The sequence below is a fragment of the Salvelinus namaycush genome, chromosome 32 (genome assembly GCF_016432855.1).
Source record: "Salvelinus namaycush isolate Seneca chromosome 32, SaNama_1.0, whole genome shotgun sequence".
Taxonomy (NCBI): Eukaryota; Metazoa; Chordata; class Actinopteri; order Salmoniformes; family Salmonidae; genus Salvelinus; species Salvelinus namaycush.
In genome coordinates this window covers 1,480,095-1,497,025 of record NC_052338.1, presented here as the reverse complement: position 1 = coordinate 1,497,025, position 16,931 = coordinate 1,480,095, and the positions used below count along the sequence as shown (strand labels likewise).

General features: G+C 45.8%; 1 protein-coding gene across 1 annotated transcript in view; it reads left to right on the top strand.

The window, feature by feature from the left end:
• Window positions 1–1,102: 1,102 nt before the first annotated feature.
• Window positions 1,103–16,931, top strand: part of LOC120026748 (histone-lysine N-methyltransferase 2A-like) — a 56,627-nt gene continuing 40,798 nt past the window's right edge. The window contains exons 1-13 of the mRNA XM_038971467.1: window positions 1,103–2,616; window positions 3,511–3,740; window positions 7,917–8,003; window positions 11,271–11,427; window positions 11,586–11,820; window positions 12,001–12,062; window positions 12,732–12,995; window positions 13,336–13,451; window positions 13,940–14,329; window positions 14,536–14,649; window positions 14,907–15,053; window positions 15,151–15,243; window positions 15,544–15,661. Of these exons, the coding sequence (XP_038827395.1) occupies window positions 1,353–2,616; window positions 3,511–3,740; window positions 7,917–8,003; window positions 11,271–11,427; window positions 11,586–11,820; window positions 12,001–12,062; window positions 12,732–12,995; window positions 13,336–13,451; window positions 13,940–14,329; window positions 14,536–14,649; window positions 14,907–15,053; window positions 15,151–15,243; window positions 15,544–15,661 (3,277 nt within the window). The 5' untranslated portion in view covers window positions 1,103–1,352. The remainder of the gene's footprint in view (window positions 2,617–3,510; window positions 3,741–7,916; window positions 8,004–11,270; window positions 11,428–11,585; window positions 11,821–12,000; window positions 12,063–12,731; window positions 12,996–13,335; window positions 13,452–13,939; window positions 14,330–14,535; window positions 14,650–14,906; window positions 15,054–15,150; window positions 15,244–15,543; window positions 15,662–16,931) is intronic.

Genomic DNA, 16,931 nt, shown 5'->3' with positions numbered 1-16,931 from the left:
TCCTCTGAGATGCTTTCTGAATAGTAAAGTAAAAATAAATGTTTTGTCTTACCCGTGTGTATGGTCTGATATACCACGGCTCGCAGCCAATCAGCATTCGGGGCTCGAACCACCCAGTTTATAAGTAGCTTTATACACTCTCAGTAATGCCTCTTGCATATCACCCAGATCTTTGATCTGTCTATTTTCCTCTTCTAAATCTTGTCTGTTTTAACTCCCAGTAAAAAAAATGTAGTCTCTGGCCCCGATATCGTTTTTTTTGTCACACAGCTTGCCCTGTCGGCTAGTGAGCTGGTTGTAGTTTACTCAGTAGATAATTTTTTGGGGCCTTGATATTTTTTATAGTTCTCTTTTTCCTACACATCCTCAACTTCCGGTAATGCTGTAGAATAGGATTCAGATCTGTATTTATGAACGGTGTACATTTCATGATGGCCTGTATTTTCTGTTGAAGTGGAGTTTGATCAATGATCACACTTTGCATTTGTACTAGCCTAGACCTAATTGAAATTACACATGTCCGTTTGCAGTTATCCCCCACTACATTTGGATTCCTGATCTCTCCAACCAGTTCAGTGTGATGGTTTATAAACAGATATCACCTGGGCTGCTGTCCATGGTTTCATCTAATCCCAACCCTGTGATTTTAAGATCGATTAGGGCTAAACATTTAATTATTAACTGTAAAGAAATATACATTGGTTGATTTATTAGGCCTTATGTAGTATACCTGCTAAGTATTCGTGTAGCCTATTGTGGTTGTTAGGGTCAGTATTACATTTTTTGTTAAACACATTCCTACCCTGTTTTCCTGTGTTAGGATGAGGATTTCTCTGGATTTGGGACGGAATACCGGCCTACACTCTCAGCACGCAATATCTCTACAAGTAAGTAGGCTAATGAGGAACAGTAATGTGAGATCATCTGTGCTCAGGAATTATCACATTTCCTAGCAGAAATATGCAGTAGCCTTCATATTTGCTATGTATTGCTTTGGTAGCATACCTGATAATATGCATGATCAAGTTATTGTCTGACATTAGTCTATTCCTATCAAGACATGTTTCCCTCTCTCGTTTCTAGACTGTCCTTTCCAAACATTATTGAAGCCAAAAAAGCCTCCCCTAGCTCCAGAACCTACAGCAAAGTTTAAGAAAAGTGGAGGCAATATCTCTGAAGAAGAGGTTGGAGAGGGTCGGGAAGAAAATGCTGTGAAACCCAAAATAATTACCAAACTGGCAGCCCAAAAGAAATCCATCAGTTCGGGGGTTAAGTCTACAGGAAAGCAGGCTATTGGGACAAAGGCCTCAAAAAGCAAGGGCAGTGCAAAATCAGATGGCTCTGACTTGAAAATGGGAAGGAAAGCGGTGGAATCGTCTTCAACAGACAGAAAGGGGAACAGGCAGGAACAAACAACTAAGGGAGGCTCAGGGTCCAGCACAGCCCGACCACAAACCAGCAGAAACAAGCAGGGTAAACTGGTGTGGACCCTGACAGTGGTCAAGGGCAAAGGGAAGACTTCCAAGGTCAAAAAGGCTGGGGAGATAACAACAGACAAAGTTAAGCCACAGAGGTCTGGGAAGAGAAGAAAAGGATCCCAGCAAGGGGGCAAGGTTGAACCTCAGTCTAGAAATGGACAGAAGACCACGAATCCCCACATCGCCTCTCAAGGAGTAGCACTGTCTCCTAAACCTGTGAATAAGCAGCAGAGGAAGAGGGTGTCCAGGGGAACTGGGGATTCCACTGAGGTTGGAGCTGAGCTGGGTCAGGAGCCAGCAATACCCCTGGAAAGAAAGAAACCAGCACCATATACGCGTAAGTCCATATTTGGCTTCAGGAGGAAGCCCAGTAATGTGCACAAGCTTAGTCTGCCAGATTCTGTCGTGAAACGCTTCCGTCGTAAGGTTGTCTTCGACACCTACGTGCCAGAGTCGCTTCCAACCCCAGTGAAGCAGGTGGGACAGGAGGCGCAGTGGGAGAGAACCGGGACAGAGGGCAAACCTCTCCTGTCCCCTGGAGAGATCCAGCAAGGAGGCAGAAGTAACATCTCCTTGCCTGTGGTGAGCGCCAGGTCTTCACGTGTCATCAAGGCACCCAAGAGGTTCCTCCATGACGAGATCATATCCTTGCCGAGGGGCTCCCCGAAAAAAAAGTGCCAATACAAGGTGGAGGAGGATGCCATGAGCTTATCCTTTTATGATTCAGACAATGATGACATGGACAACTTGTCTCGAACTCCAGGTCAAAATGAGTTCAAACCTGAAGTTGACGGCTCAACTGGTAAAAAAACACTTAAGACCAGCCTTTCCTCAAGCCCAGGCTCATCCCACCTCGAGGTCTACGAGAGACTCAAGAAGCTGACTCTCAGCCTGGCCCAGAAGAAGAAGAAAGGCCTTAGTGCTGCTGATGGTGAAACCACAGAAGAAGCCCAGGACTACCTAAGTTTGACTTTGCCGGTTAGGAAGAGGGGGGGGACCAATCTGAAGATGGAGGACCTCAACTCTCCTGGGGTTGTGAGGAAACTGGCGGTGATAGTCAGTGACGCTGCTGCTGCATCTCAAGCTGCTTCATCTGAGACTCTGGAGGAGGCAGCAAATGACACAGAAAATGTCCAAGGTAAGGCCCTAACTGTGCTCAGCTAAATGTATTAGTTCCTAAAGATCCATTAAGCAAACATCTATTTTCTTATTCCAGAAAATTATTTGGACTGTGATTTAAAGTAGAATTCTTAGATGTTGACATGCAAATACAGTTCATTTGGAAAATATTCAGACCCCTTCACCTTTTCCACATTTTGTTACTTTACAGTATTATTCTAAAATTGATTAAATAAAAAAAATCCTCATCAATCTACACGGAATACCCCATAATGACCAAGTGAAAACAGTTTTTTTTAAAGCAAATTTAAAAAAAACAGATACCATATTTACATAAGTATTCAGACAACGCAGGACTGTCTTCGGGACAAGTCTCAATGTCCTTGAGTGGGCCAGCCAGAGCCCGGTCTTGATCCCCATCTAACATATCTGGAGAGACCTGAAAATAGCTGTGCAGTGACGCTCCCCATCCAACCTGACAGAGCTTGAGAGGATCTGCAAAGAAGAATGGGAGAAACTCCCCAGATACAGGTGTTCCAAGCTTGTAGCGTCATACCCAAAAAGACTCGAGGCTGCAATCGCTACCAAAGGTCCTTCAACAAAGTACAAAGTAAAGGGTCTGATTACTTATGTAAATGGTATATTTCAGTTTTGCAAACATTTAAAAAAAACTTTGCTTTGTTGTTATGAGGTATTGTGTGTAGATTGAGGGGGAAAAACAATTTAATCCATTGTAGAATAAGGCTCTAATGTAAAAATGTGGAAAAAGTCAAGGGGACTGAATTCTACATATTCCCATAGGATGGAGCCGTATAGCTTGCAGTGTAGCTTGCCAATATAGGGAATAAGTTGCCATTTGCAGGTTTGATGTCAGCCTTTGCAAATTAGTCACTTGCCTGATTCTTCTCCCCAGGGGTGGAGGCTGCTGCTGACGGGGATTACGAAGGAGAAAGCCAGGCTGATGATGGGGTGGTGGTGGAACCGGAGGGCACCAGCCATCGGAGCAACCTCACCAGCATCAACAAGAGGATGTTCCATCTGCTGAAGAAGGCCAAGGTCCAACTCATTAAGATCGACCAGCTGAAGAGAGCCAGGCTGCAGCTTGTGAAGATCGACCAAGAAAAACCAACGAAGTCATCACAGGTGAGAATCTGTGACTTTGATTTAGCCTGTCTGTGTCGCAAATGGCACCCTATTCCCTAAATTGTGCCCTATGGGCTCTGGTCAAAAGTAGTGCACAACTTAGGGTGTCGTTCCAGATGCAGCCATTGATTCACCCTGAATAAGCAGGGTTGTTGCCATAGGAACTGTAATCTGGGCCCTAACCAATTACATAGTCAATAGGCATTCAATGGAAAACCACTCACATTAAAAAAAAAATCACACTTCCTGGATGGATTTCTTCTGTTTTTGCCCTCCATATCAGTTCTGTTATACTCACAGACATTATTTTAACAGTTTTAGAAACTTCAGAGTGTTTTCTATCCAATTCTACCAAGTATATGCATATCCTACCTTCTGGGCCTGAGTAATAGGCAGTTTACTTTGGGCACGTCATTCATCTGAATTTCCGAATACTGCACCCTGTCACTAAAAAATTAAGCATCTCCAATCCAAAATTAAATATAGAATCGGTTTCCTATTTCGCAACAAAGCATCCTTCACTCATGCTGCCAAACATACCCTCGTAAAACTGACCATCCTACCGATCCTCAATTTTGGCGATGTCATTTGCAAAATAGCCTATAACACTCTACTCAACAAATTGGATGCAGTCTATCACAGTGCCATCCGTTTTGTCACCAAAGCCCCATATACTACCCTCCACTGCGACCTGTACGCTCTCGTTGGCTGGCCCTCGCTTCATACTCGTCGCCAAACCCGCTGGCTCCAGGTCATCTACAAGTCTCTGCTAGGTAAAGCCCCGCCTTATCTCAGCTCACTGGTCACCATAGCAGCACCCACCCGTAGCACGCGCTCCAGCAGGTATATCTCACTGGTCACCCCCAAAGCCAATTCTTCCTTTGGCTGCCTTTCCTTACAGTTCTCTGCTGCCAATGACTGGAATGAATTGCAAAAATCTCTGAAGCTGGAGACTCATATCTCCCTCACTAGCTTTAAGCACCAGCTGTCAGAGCAGCTTACAGATCACTGCACCTGTACATAGTCCATCCAACTACCTCATCCCCATACTGTATTTATTTATTTATCTTGCTCCTTTGCACCCCAGTATCTCTACTTGCACATTCATCTTCTGCACATCTATCATTCCAGTGTTTCATTGCTATATTGTAATTACTTCGCCACCACGGCCTATTTATTGCCTTACCTCCCTTATCCTACCTCATTTTGCACACACTGTATATAGACTTTTTCTACTGTATTATTGACTGTATGTTTGTTTATTCCATGTGTAACTCTGTGTTTTATGTGTCGAACTGCTTTGCTTTATCTTGGCCAGGTCGCAGTTGTAAATGAGAACTTGTTCTCAACTAGTCTACCTGGTTAAATAAAGGTGAAATAAAAAAATAACTAACAACTCTGCATTCAGGATAAAAAGTGAATGTCTTTGCCAAATGTTTTTGCAGTTCAGTGCCTTATTGCAAATAGGATGCATGTTTTAGAAAATGTACTTAGTCTCTACATGCTTCCTGCTTTTCACGCTGTCATTTAGGTTAGTATTGTGGAGTACCTACAATGTTGATTCATCCTCTATTTTCTCCGATCACAGACATGAAACTATAACTGTTTTGGTCACTATTGGCCTCATGGTGAAATCCCTGAGCGGTCTCCATTCTGTCCACCAGCTGAGTTAGGGAAGGACGCTTTTATCTTTGTAGTGACTGGATGTATTGATACACCAGCCAAAGTGTAATTAATAACTTCACCATGCTCAAAGGAATATTCAATGTCAGATTTGTATTTTGTTTTTACCCATCTACCAATAGATGGCCTTGCTTTAAAAAAATATTATTAACCCATCCCTCTTCAGAGGACAAAAGTAGTTTTGTTTTTACTGTTTTTTCGTTATATAAACTCAGCAAAAAAAAGAAACGTCCTCTCACTGTCAACTGCGTTTATTTTCAGCAAACTTAACATGTGTAAATATTTGTATGAACATAACAAGCTTCAACAACTGAGACATACACTGAACAAGTTTCACAGATGTGACTAACAGAAATGTAATAATGTGTCCCTGAACAAAGGGGGGGGGGTCAAAATCAAAAGTAAGTCAGTATCTGGTGTGGCCACCAGCTGCATTAAGTACTGCAGTGCATCTCTTCTTCATGGACTGCACCAGATTTGCCAGTTCTTGCTGTGAGATGTTACCCCACGCTTCCACCAAGGTCCGGGAACTTGCAGGTACATTTCTGGGGGGGAATGACCCTAGCCCTCACCCTCCGATCCAACAGGTCCCAGACGTGCTCAATGGGATTGAGATCCGGGCTCTTCGCTGGCTGTGGCAGAACACTGACATTCCTGTCTTGCAGGAAATCACGCACAGAACGAGCAGTATGGCTGGTGGCATTGTCATGCTATAGGGTCATGTCAGGATGAGCCTGCAGGAAGGGTACCACATGAGGGAGGAGGATGTCTTCCCTGTAACACACAGCATTGAGATTGCCTGCAATGACAACAAGCTCAGTCTGATGATGCTGTGACACACCGCCTCAGACCATGACGGACCCTCCACCTCCAAATCGCTCCCGCTCCAGAGTACAGGACTCGGTGTAACGCTCATTCCTTTGACGATAAACGCGAATCCAAACATCATCCATGGTGAGACAAAACCGCGACTCGTCAGTGAAGAGCACTTTTTGCCAGTCCTGTCTGGTCCATCTACGGTGGGTTTGTGCCCATAGGCGATGTCTGGTGAGGACCTGCCTTTACAACAGGCCTTACAAGCCCTCAGTCCAGCCTCTCTCAACCTATTGCGGACAGTCTGAACACTGATGGAGGGATTGTGCGTTCCTGGTGTAACTTGGGCAGTTGTTGTTGCCATCCTGTACCTGTCCCGCTGGTGTGATGTTTGGATGTACCGATCCTTACACGTGGTCTGACACTGCGAGGACGATCAGCTGTCCGTCCTGTCTCCCTCTAGCGCTGTCTTAGGCGTCTCACAGTACGGACATTGCAATTTATTGCCCTGGCCACATCTGCAGTCCTCATGCCTCCTTGCAGCATGCCTAAGGCACGTTCACGCAGATGAGCATGGACTCTGGGCATCTTTCTTTTGATGTTTTTCAGAGTCAGTAGAAAGGCCTCTTTTTATTTGCCTACCGTCTGTAAGCTGTTAGTGTCTAAACGACCGTTCCACAGGTACATGTTCAATAATTGTTTATGGTTCATTGAGGGGGTTCCATGTAGTGAACCCCCCCCCCCCCCCCCCAATGTCGTAGTCTTAAAATCAAAATGCTCCCTGGTATGATGTTCTTAAAACAATTCCATATAGCTTAGCAGTACCCCCCTCCTCCCCCGGAGTGAGTCCATGCAACTTATTATGTGACTTGTTAAGCACATTTTTACTGTTGAACTTATTTAGGTTTGCCAAAACAAAGAGGTTGAATACTTATTGATTGAAGACATTAAAGATCCCCCCCCCCCCTTATTTTGTAAAAATAACTACACTTTGACATTATAGGGTTGTGTGTGTGTAGGCCAGTGACAAATCTAATTGTAATCAATAAAAAATCCAGCCTGTAACAACAAAGTGGAAAAAGTCAAGGGGTGTGAACTTTCTGAAGGCACTGTAGAATCATGAGAATCGCTGCTGCTACTCTCTGTTTATCATATATGCCAAGTCACTTTAACTATACATTCATGTACATACTACCTCAATTGGGCCGACCAACCAGTGCTCCCGCACATTGGCTAACCGGGCTATCTGCATTGTGTCCTACCCACCACCCGCCAACCCCTCTTTTACGCTACTGCTACTCTCTGTTCATCATATATGCATAGTCACTTTAACCATATCTGCATGTACATACTACCTCAATCAGCCTGACTAACCTGTCTATGTAGCCTCGCTACTGTATATAGCCTGTCTTTCTACTGTTGTTATATTTCTTTACCTACCTATTGTTCACCTAATACCTTTTTTGCACTATTGGTTAGAGCCTGTAAGTAAGCATTTCACTGTAAGGTCTACACCTGTTGTGTTCGGCGCACATGACAAATAAACTTAGATTTGCCATATCGTATCAGCACCTAAGTATCGTGAGCTTCCTGGGAATTCCCAGCCTAAATTATTAGTCTGTTTTATTACTATGGCACTGAAAGGTCATAGTTTAATTGTTACACCCTTGTCTCTTTTAGCTCCTGTCTGGATCGGTAAAGCTTGGTCCCAGAGATTTAGGAGGGGGAAGGAGGAGGAGGAGGAGGAGGAGGAGAGGCTCTGCTCAGGTGAGCCTGTGTTTCCTGACCGTGGCTGTGTTTTTTTTTCTAGCCGCCTGTGTCGGTCTCATTCTTTGTCTCTGTTTGATGCTTATGTATTGTTGATGTTTATAGTACAGTGTTTTATTTTTAATTGAATCCACATTTTACCAGGTAAGTTGACTGAACACATTCTCATTTACAGCAACGACTTGGGTAATAGTTACAGGGGAGATGAATGAGCCAATTGGACCCACACGACTTAAGTATAATGGCACCGGTGTGGATGGTTGCAGTTTTATTGGCTCTTAACCAACCGTGCTGTTTTTTCGCTTTGTTTAACTTATTTAGTACGTATTGTTGCTGCTACCGTCTCTTATGACCGAAATGAGCTTCTGGACATCAGAACAGCGATTGCTCACCTCGAATTGAACAAATCATTTTTCTTTAATGAGTCTGTTGGGAAGGATATATTCCAAACACCCGTGCAGCCCCTCATCCCTGTCATTCGCTGGAGAAAGAAACAGAGATCTCGCGGAAAGAGATCTGGGTGCCTTGTGAGGATCAGGCGACGAGTGGCTTATCTGCCTTTGCCATCCGTACTGTTAGCTTTCGTTCAATCGCTGGAAAATAAATGGGACGAACTGAAAGCACGTGTATCCTACCAACGGGACATTAAAAACTGTAATATCTTATGTTTCACAGTCTTGTGCTGAACGATGACATTAATAACTTACAGCTGGCAAGTTATACACTCTGCTGTTCTATCGGCAGGATAGAACAGCAGCCTCTGGTAAGACACGGGGCGGGGGACTGTGCATATTTGTAAACAGCAGCTGTTGCACGATATCTAAGGAAGTCTCAAGGTTTTGCTCGCCTGAGGTAGTATCTCATGATAAGCTGTAGACCACACTATCTAGAGTTTATCTGTATTTTTTTGTAGCTGTCTACATACTACCACAGACCGATGCTGGCACTAAGACTGCACTCAATGAGCTGTATTCCGCCATAAGCAAACAGGAAAACGCAAATCCAGAGGCGGCGCTCTTAGTGACCGGAGACTTTAATGCAGGGAAACTTAAATCCGTTTTACCTCATTTCTATCAGCATGTTAAATGTGCAACCAGAAGGGAAAAACTTTAGACCACCTTTACTCCACACACAGAGATGCGTACAAAGCTCTCCCTCGCCCTCCATTTGGCAAATCTGACCATATTTCTATCCTCCTGATTCCTGCTTACAAGCAAAAATGAAAGCAGGAAGCACCAGTGACTCGGGTCTATAAAAAAGTGGTCAGATGAAGCAGATGCTAAACTACACGACTGTTTTGCTAGCAGACTGGAATGTGTTACGGGATTCTTCCAATGGCATTGAGCAGTACACCACATCAGTCACTGGCTTCATCAATAAGTGCATCGATGACGTCGTCCCCACTGACTGTTTGTACATACCCCAACCAGAAGCCATGGATTACAGGCAACATTCGCACTGAGCTAAAGGGTAGAGCTGCTGCTTTCAAGGAGCGGGACTCTAACCCGGAAGCTTATAAGAAATCCTGCTATGCCCTCCGATGAACCATCAAACAGGCAAAGCGTCAATACAGGACTAAGATCAAATTGTACTGCTCCGACGCACGTCGGATGTGGCAGGTCTTGCAAACTATTAGACTACAAAGGGAAGCACAACCGAGAGCTGCCCTGTGACACGAGCCTACCAGATGAGCTAAATAACTTCTATGCTGGCTTTGAGGCAAGTAACAATGAAACATGCATGAGGGCACACGGTTTCCCGGAAGAGCTGATGATCACGATCTCCGTGAGTAAGACCTTTAAACAGGTCAACATTCACAAGGCCGCATGGCCAGACAGATTACCAGGGTCTGTACTCTGAGCATGCACTGACCAACTGGCAAGTGTCTTCACTGACATGTTCAACCGCTCCCTGTCCGAGTCTGTAATACCAACATGTTTCAAGCAGACCACCATAGTCCCTGTGTCCAATAACACTAAGGTAACCTGCCTAAATGACTATCGACCCGTAGCACTCACGTCTGCCATGCCGTCTGCCATGAAATGCTTTGAAAGGCTGGTCATGGCTTAAATCAACACCGTTCTCCGAGAAACCCTAGACCCACTCCAGTTTGCATACTGCCCCAACAGATCCACAGATGATGCGATCTCTATTACACTCCACACTGCCCTTTCCCACCTGGACAAAAGGAACACCTATGCTATTCATTGACAACAGCTCAGCATTCAACACTATTTGTGCCCTCAAAGCTCTTCACTAAGCTAAGGACCCTGGGACTAAACACATCCCTCTGCAACTGGATCCTGGACTTCCTGACGGGCCGCCCCCAGGTGGTGAGGGGTAGGCAACAACACATACGCCACGCTAATCCTCAACACAAGGGCCCCTCGGGTGCATGCTCAGTCCCTTCCTGTACTCCCTGTTCACTCATGACTGCATGGCCAGGCACGACTCCAACACCATTAAGTTTGCCGATGACACAGCAGTGGTAGGTCTGATCATCGACAACGATGAGACAGCCTATAGGGAGGTGGTCAGAGACCTGACCGTGTGGTGCAAGGACAACAACCTTTCCCTCAATGTGATCAAGACAAAGGAGACGATTGTGGACTGCAGGAAAAGGACCAAGCACACCCCTATTCTCATCGACGGGGCTGTAGTGGAGCAGGTTTAGAGCTTCATGGTCCTTGGCGTCCACATCAGCAACAAAGTAACATGATCCAAGCACACCAAGACAGTCATGAAGAGGGTACGACAAAACCTATTCCCCCTCACGAGACTGAAAAGATTTGGTATGGGTCCTCAGATCCTCAAATGGTTTTAGAGCTGCACCATCAAGAGCATCCTGACGGGTTGCAATCACTGCCTGGTATGGCAACTACTCGGCATCCGACCGCAAGGCACTACAGAGGGTAGTGCGCATGGCCCAGTACATCACCAGTGCCAAGCTTCCTGCCATCCACGACTTCTATACCAGGTGGTGTCAGAGGAAGGCCCTAAAAATTGTCAGACTCCAGCCAACCTAGTCATAGACTTTTCTCTCTGCTACCGCACAGCAAGTGGTACCGGAGCGCCAAGTCTAGGTCCAAAAGGCTTCTAAACTGCTTCTACCCCCAAGCCATAAGACTCCTGAACATCTAATCAAATGGCTACCCAGACTATTTGCAATGAATTAGGCTTAGGCTATTTGTGCTGTGGCTGTGTTTAGGGTGGCATTTCTTTACGGTAGTTTAATTATAATATATGACAATGTTCCTGTTCCCATAGGACCAACTCCCTGGCGGCCCACGCATCAAGCACGTCTGTCGGGCAGCAGCGGTGGCGTTGGGGCAACCCCGTGCCATGGTGCCTGACGATATCCCCCGGCTTAGCGCTCTGCCCCTCCATGAGCGAGAGGGCATCACCACCTCACCAGCTGTAGAAGGTAACCTTTGTTTATGAAGCACGCTGATAAGAACGGTAGTTACCTCTTATGTTTTCTTGATTTTTAGCTTTGTCGATTTCAGGTATGTGACGTTAGCGCAGTGACCTATGTTTGCAAAGTCATTTAAGATCATTTTTTGGATCTCGCTCTGTTTTTAGACATTGCGGATGACCCCTCTGACTGCACGGTCAGGCACAAGATGATGAGACAGAAGCACAAGTACATCAAGCAGCGGAAGTTCAAGCGGAACTATAACGAGGTTGGTCCTGGGGGCCGCGCCACCCGCTGTAGGACCTGCCAGGGCTGCCTGCGTGAGGGTGACTGCAGCACCTGCTTCAACTGCCTGGACAAGCCCAAGTTTGGAGGGCCCAACACCAGACGCCAGTGCTGTGTGTAAGTGACTGTACCTAGAATTGTGGCCGTTGCTCTCACTTTTCATCCACTCATGGACACACACTCAGGCGCGCACACACGGTTTTTCATTTCTATAATCGGCTCTAGTTGTCTTGTGTACAAATTGAACACGGCACCTATTTTTAAATGGTGATGATAAATATGTCCCTGTGCCACCAGGTTAAAACGATGTGTTCGGATTGAGGCAAGGAAAGTAAAGCGCGGCATCAAGCCATTCACAGGTTTGTTGTGTTCTTATGTTTAATACGTCTATAATATTTTGCATTTGTAATTTAGCAGACGCTCTTATGCAATTATTGCATTCTTCTTAAGATAGCTAGGTGAGACCACAACATATCACAATCGTATCAAGTACGTTTCCCCTCAAAGTATTTATCAGCAATGTCAGTGCTGGTAGGAAAATACATGCGCCTTTTTCTTGGGAGTGGGGCATTGGGGGTGCCGTGAGTTAATTAAGGTACTTTTCAAGAGGTAGGGTTTCAGATGTTTTCAGAAGATGGGCAAGGACCTTACTGTCCTGATTTTAGGGGGAAGCTTGTTCCTCCATTGGGGTGCCAGGACACAGAAGAGCTTTGACTGTGCTGAGCGGGAGCTGCCCTCCCGTAGGGGTGGGAGGGCCAAGAGACCAGAGATGGCGGAACGGAGTGCTCGGGATGAGAGAGGTTAAGGAGGGGCATTTCCCCTTGCTGCTCTGTAGGCAAGCACCAGGGTCTTGAAGAGGGTGGATCATTTACTAATGAATAACGCCACTTGTTTGAATTTGCTGTTACTACCAAAAACATTGACACCGTTAACCGAAAGCCACACTAGAACACTGGCCTGCCTCATGGCCCAAATATTCAGCCAGTGTTTTTTTTAGCTTTAACAATGGGCTTCTCTTTGTCGTGCAGTCCTTTCGAGGCGGCGGCGCCAGACGTCAGCTAATGGCCTTCAGTTCAACAATGATGTGTCGGCGTGCTGGGGAGAGGCAGAGGAGATGTCGGCCCCTGCAACCCTTGGAGACTGCCTGAGGCCTTCCACCAGGAAGCAGCCGAGGCGGAACGTGACGCCACGCTCCTACAGCAGCCTGCTGAAGTCTGACTCGGACGAGGACACAGGCGGCGAAGGCGTGGTCAATAGTCCTGTAAAGAATTCTGACGCTCCCAGCAGCCAAGGTAACGCCGTACACCGGGATAGGAGCCGTACTGTATGGATGAAAGTATAGGTCGATGCACATTCGGGCTTCTCCTTTTGAGTTGGACCACAACAAGATCCATTGAACTCCATCCTTGAAATGGAGTAATTTGACAGGTAGAGTTGAAGGATGTAAAGCCATTAGCCAAGCAGATCAGAAGATTAGTGGTGGATGTTGAAGTCCATAGTAATTGAGATTAAGGATGACAGTGATTGAGGATAGAAGTGCAGGTCATTTTTCTGAGTCGTTTTAGGGTATTGGTTTGAGTGGAGACTTTGTTATTCATTTTTATGCTTTAAAACCCCTTTGCTCTCTGACAGATGCTGCATCCTCTGACCTCCTAGCTCCTGAGGATGGCCCAGTGCCCAGTGAAGTTGTAAGGCACCGCAGACCTGGTCCACCCAAAAGACTGCTGGGCCGATGCAGAGCCGACAAGGTAATGACTCGTATAACTCTGTTCTCATGTTGGAAAATCTTACCCCTTTCACATTCATCCCTGATGCATGCATTACACCTTAAATTCCTGCTCCTCTGGAATCTTCCTTCATGTTTTTCTGGAACTTAATCGAATATTTTATAGTCCATAGATGCCGTGACTCTTTCCATGTTTCTCTTGACTGGCATGACCTATGATTTCTTTCTCGCTCTCTTTAACAACGTTGACTACCGTTGGTGATTGGACCTCTTTCTTTTCCTCTGATTAGACTTGGCATGCCTTAACTCTGATCAGGCTTTTCTTAACCCTCTCTTAACTCTTCTCCGTCACTTCTCTTAACACTTTATTCTCAAAGCCAAAGGCGGTTTTGGTGGGTCTTCTTCTTTCCTCTGCCTTGGCCCGCCGCGTAGCATGTGACCGTGGTCGTGCTGTAATGCTGGTCCCCCACTCAATGGCTTAAGCAGTCCCCCCCCCCTTCACATGCACAGGGGAGCGTCTCAGAAGAGCACCGCCCAGGGCTGTTGGTTACAGAGGGCCACCTAACAAGGAGCCCCAGCGATTCCTGCCCTCCCAGGATCTCACTGCTGCGGTTACGGCGGCGCCTGCAGGTGCAGCTGCAGCGACTGCCCCCGTGTGTGGTGCAGTCGCTCATGCAGAGGGACGAGGAGTCGGATGACGAGTCTTCGCAGGAAGAGGAGATGACTGTTGTTAAAGAGGGAGAGCAACAACACAATCCCAGAATTGATCCCCACTATGTCCTTCATTCCCAGAATGCCGTGGAAAACACGTCAACTAACATCCTCACTGCGCTAACCAACAGACTCCCCCAAAAGGGCCACTTGAAGACCGGGACGCACAGGATCCGTGTGGACTTTAAGGTGTGTATCTCTCTCTCACACTCACTCACTCTTTCACTCCATCTCCCTCCCATATAAACTTTCTTAAAAATGTGAAATTGTTTATTTTCTTATTACCTCATTGCCAACTGTCTTTCTCCTTTTCTTTGTCTGTCATATACTCTTAATGAATGCCTGCAAAATCAAAGTTTATTAACTCACACTAACTTATTGTGTTTCTCTCCCAGGAGGACTGTGCCATCCAGAACGTGTGGTTGATGGGCGGTCTGAGTATCCTCACCTCTGTCCCCGTCACGCCTCAGCCTGTCTGTCTGCTCTGTGCCAGCAAAGGACACCATGAGGTAATCATGGAAAGGCATCCACAGATTATTCAGTGCCTGTGTTTGCAGTATTATCATTCGAATAATCACATTTCATTGTAGATAAGTATTACTCTGACCGTTTTGAGGGAAAGAAATTAACTAGGAAGCACACAGGAGACTCCATAGGTTTACTGAATAGCTACACTGGGTTGTATGTAAAACAGTAGATTTAGTGCAATATGGTGTAATCCTGATTTTGAGAGTTGACTGCCTTCTGCCTTTCCACCTTACCTCAGATGATCTACTGCCAGGTGTGCTGCGAACCCTTCCACAGCTTCTGCCTCTGGCCCGAAGAGCGCCCCCACGAGAAGAACAAGGAGAACTGGTGCTGCCGCCGCTGCAAGTTCTGCCACGTGTGCGGCCGTAAGAGCAAGAACAACAAGGTGTGTATGGTCAGCAGGATCTGAGGTTAAGTAGTCTAGTGTTTTTTTTTTTCCCACCCCCACTTTCACATTCTAAGTGTACTATTACTTCCTTTAGCCTGTGTTGCAGTGCAGGAGGTGTCAGAACTGCTACCACCCCTCCTGTCTGGGACCCACCTACCCAAAGCCCATCAACTGTAAGATGCCCTGGGTAAGTACCAGGAATTTAACATCTATTGCTGTTTAGCTTCTCTTCTCCCCATTCTGATTTACGACTGTTTTTCACTGTAATGTGGGTCAATACCATACAATGCAAGTGTATTGTCCAGTTTGAAAAGTGCCTTGCTCAAGGGCACAACCATAGTGGATTCCAGTAATGATCTGAAACCAGCAATCCTCAGTTCTCAGCCAGTTAATTTCCCATCTTTCTTCGCCCGGCCTGGGACAACCAGCGACCTTAAAGTTCTGGTCCATCTCTCTAACTTCTGGGCTACCTGCCCCCGTGTCCCAGGTGTGTATGACGTGTATCCGGTGTAAGAGCTGTGGAGTGACCCCAGGGAAGACCTGGGACATGGCCTGGAACCACGAGCAGGACCTCTGTCCCGACTGCAGCACCCTCCACAGCAAAGGTAGGACCTCAGTGAGTCACACAGAGACACATCACAAGTCAACCAAGGCAAGGTATACACACTCCAGGAACAGGCCAAGAAGAGAGGGATGAGAGCAGTCGCTTAGATGGACTGATACTTTGTCAGGATCTTACCATCATTTAGGGCGGACCCCAATCAGTCCACTGGTTGATTGTTAGGGCGATAGGCTGTTGGTCGACCAAGATCTTTTTTTTTTTTGAGCAGCAGAAAAACATATTTTTTATGGCACACCAGACCGATCTGATTCGCGCCCATCTCAGTGAACTAATCCATTGCGGAGGCCGAGACTAATCCATTGCGGATGGCACAGTCCAAGAAGGGAAGTGTGACTAAGATGCACAGTCCACATCTCTTTCCTGAATGCGCTCTTTCCCGACAATTTGTGCACATTCATTGTTTCATAACTTAATCGTTTGATTGTTAGTAAATCAATTCCGCATTACATATATCACCAGTAGTAGTACATTCACCGTTAATTGCTATAATTTCTAATCTACAATGTTTATGGTAATTTCTGTTAATGCATTCAATATATTATTATTACAGTCTTTTACCGTTCTTATTGTCATGAACACGCTGTTTGCAGACACACAACCTATGCTTATGAGAAACATGTTTTGGTTTATTTCATACCATTTACGGGTTTTGTGAATTCAGTCATCTTTTGTTTGCAGAGCTCCTGTCAATGTTGAGTAGAAACTCAACGTACCAAGTTGCGAACCACTTTATTTCGGCCCTTCGCTATATCGGCATCGAACACGTCACCCTCCCTAGGAGAGGGGGTGACCTTGACAATTTTAAATCGAGAGGCCGCCTGGATCTTTAATTTAAAGACCCTTGGCCCCTCAGTCTCAACGTAGACTTTGAACTGAAGCCATTCTTGTGACTTGTGTTTTTGCTCTCCATTGTAAATAATGTTTGTAGGCCTATGTAGCCAAATTGTATCTATGATCATATCGTATCCATTTATGCTTTTTATGTTCTATTTAGATTTACAGATAATTTAATGAAATCAAGCGTGACTGTTGAAACGTTGGTTAATAAATGATTGCATCTGAGCTCCTAGAGTGTGCTGGCGCTCTTTCTTTTTAAGAGTAAGGACCCACAACTGATTATGAATAGTATGTGTGTGGGTCTGTGTGTAATGTATTTACATTGTGACCTCCCTTGTCTGGAGCTGCGAGGATAAACAGAGTAACCTAAGTGTTTTGTCCAATACTGGTGGATTCAACTAATAAAAGAATGGATG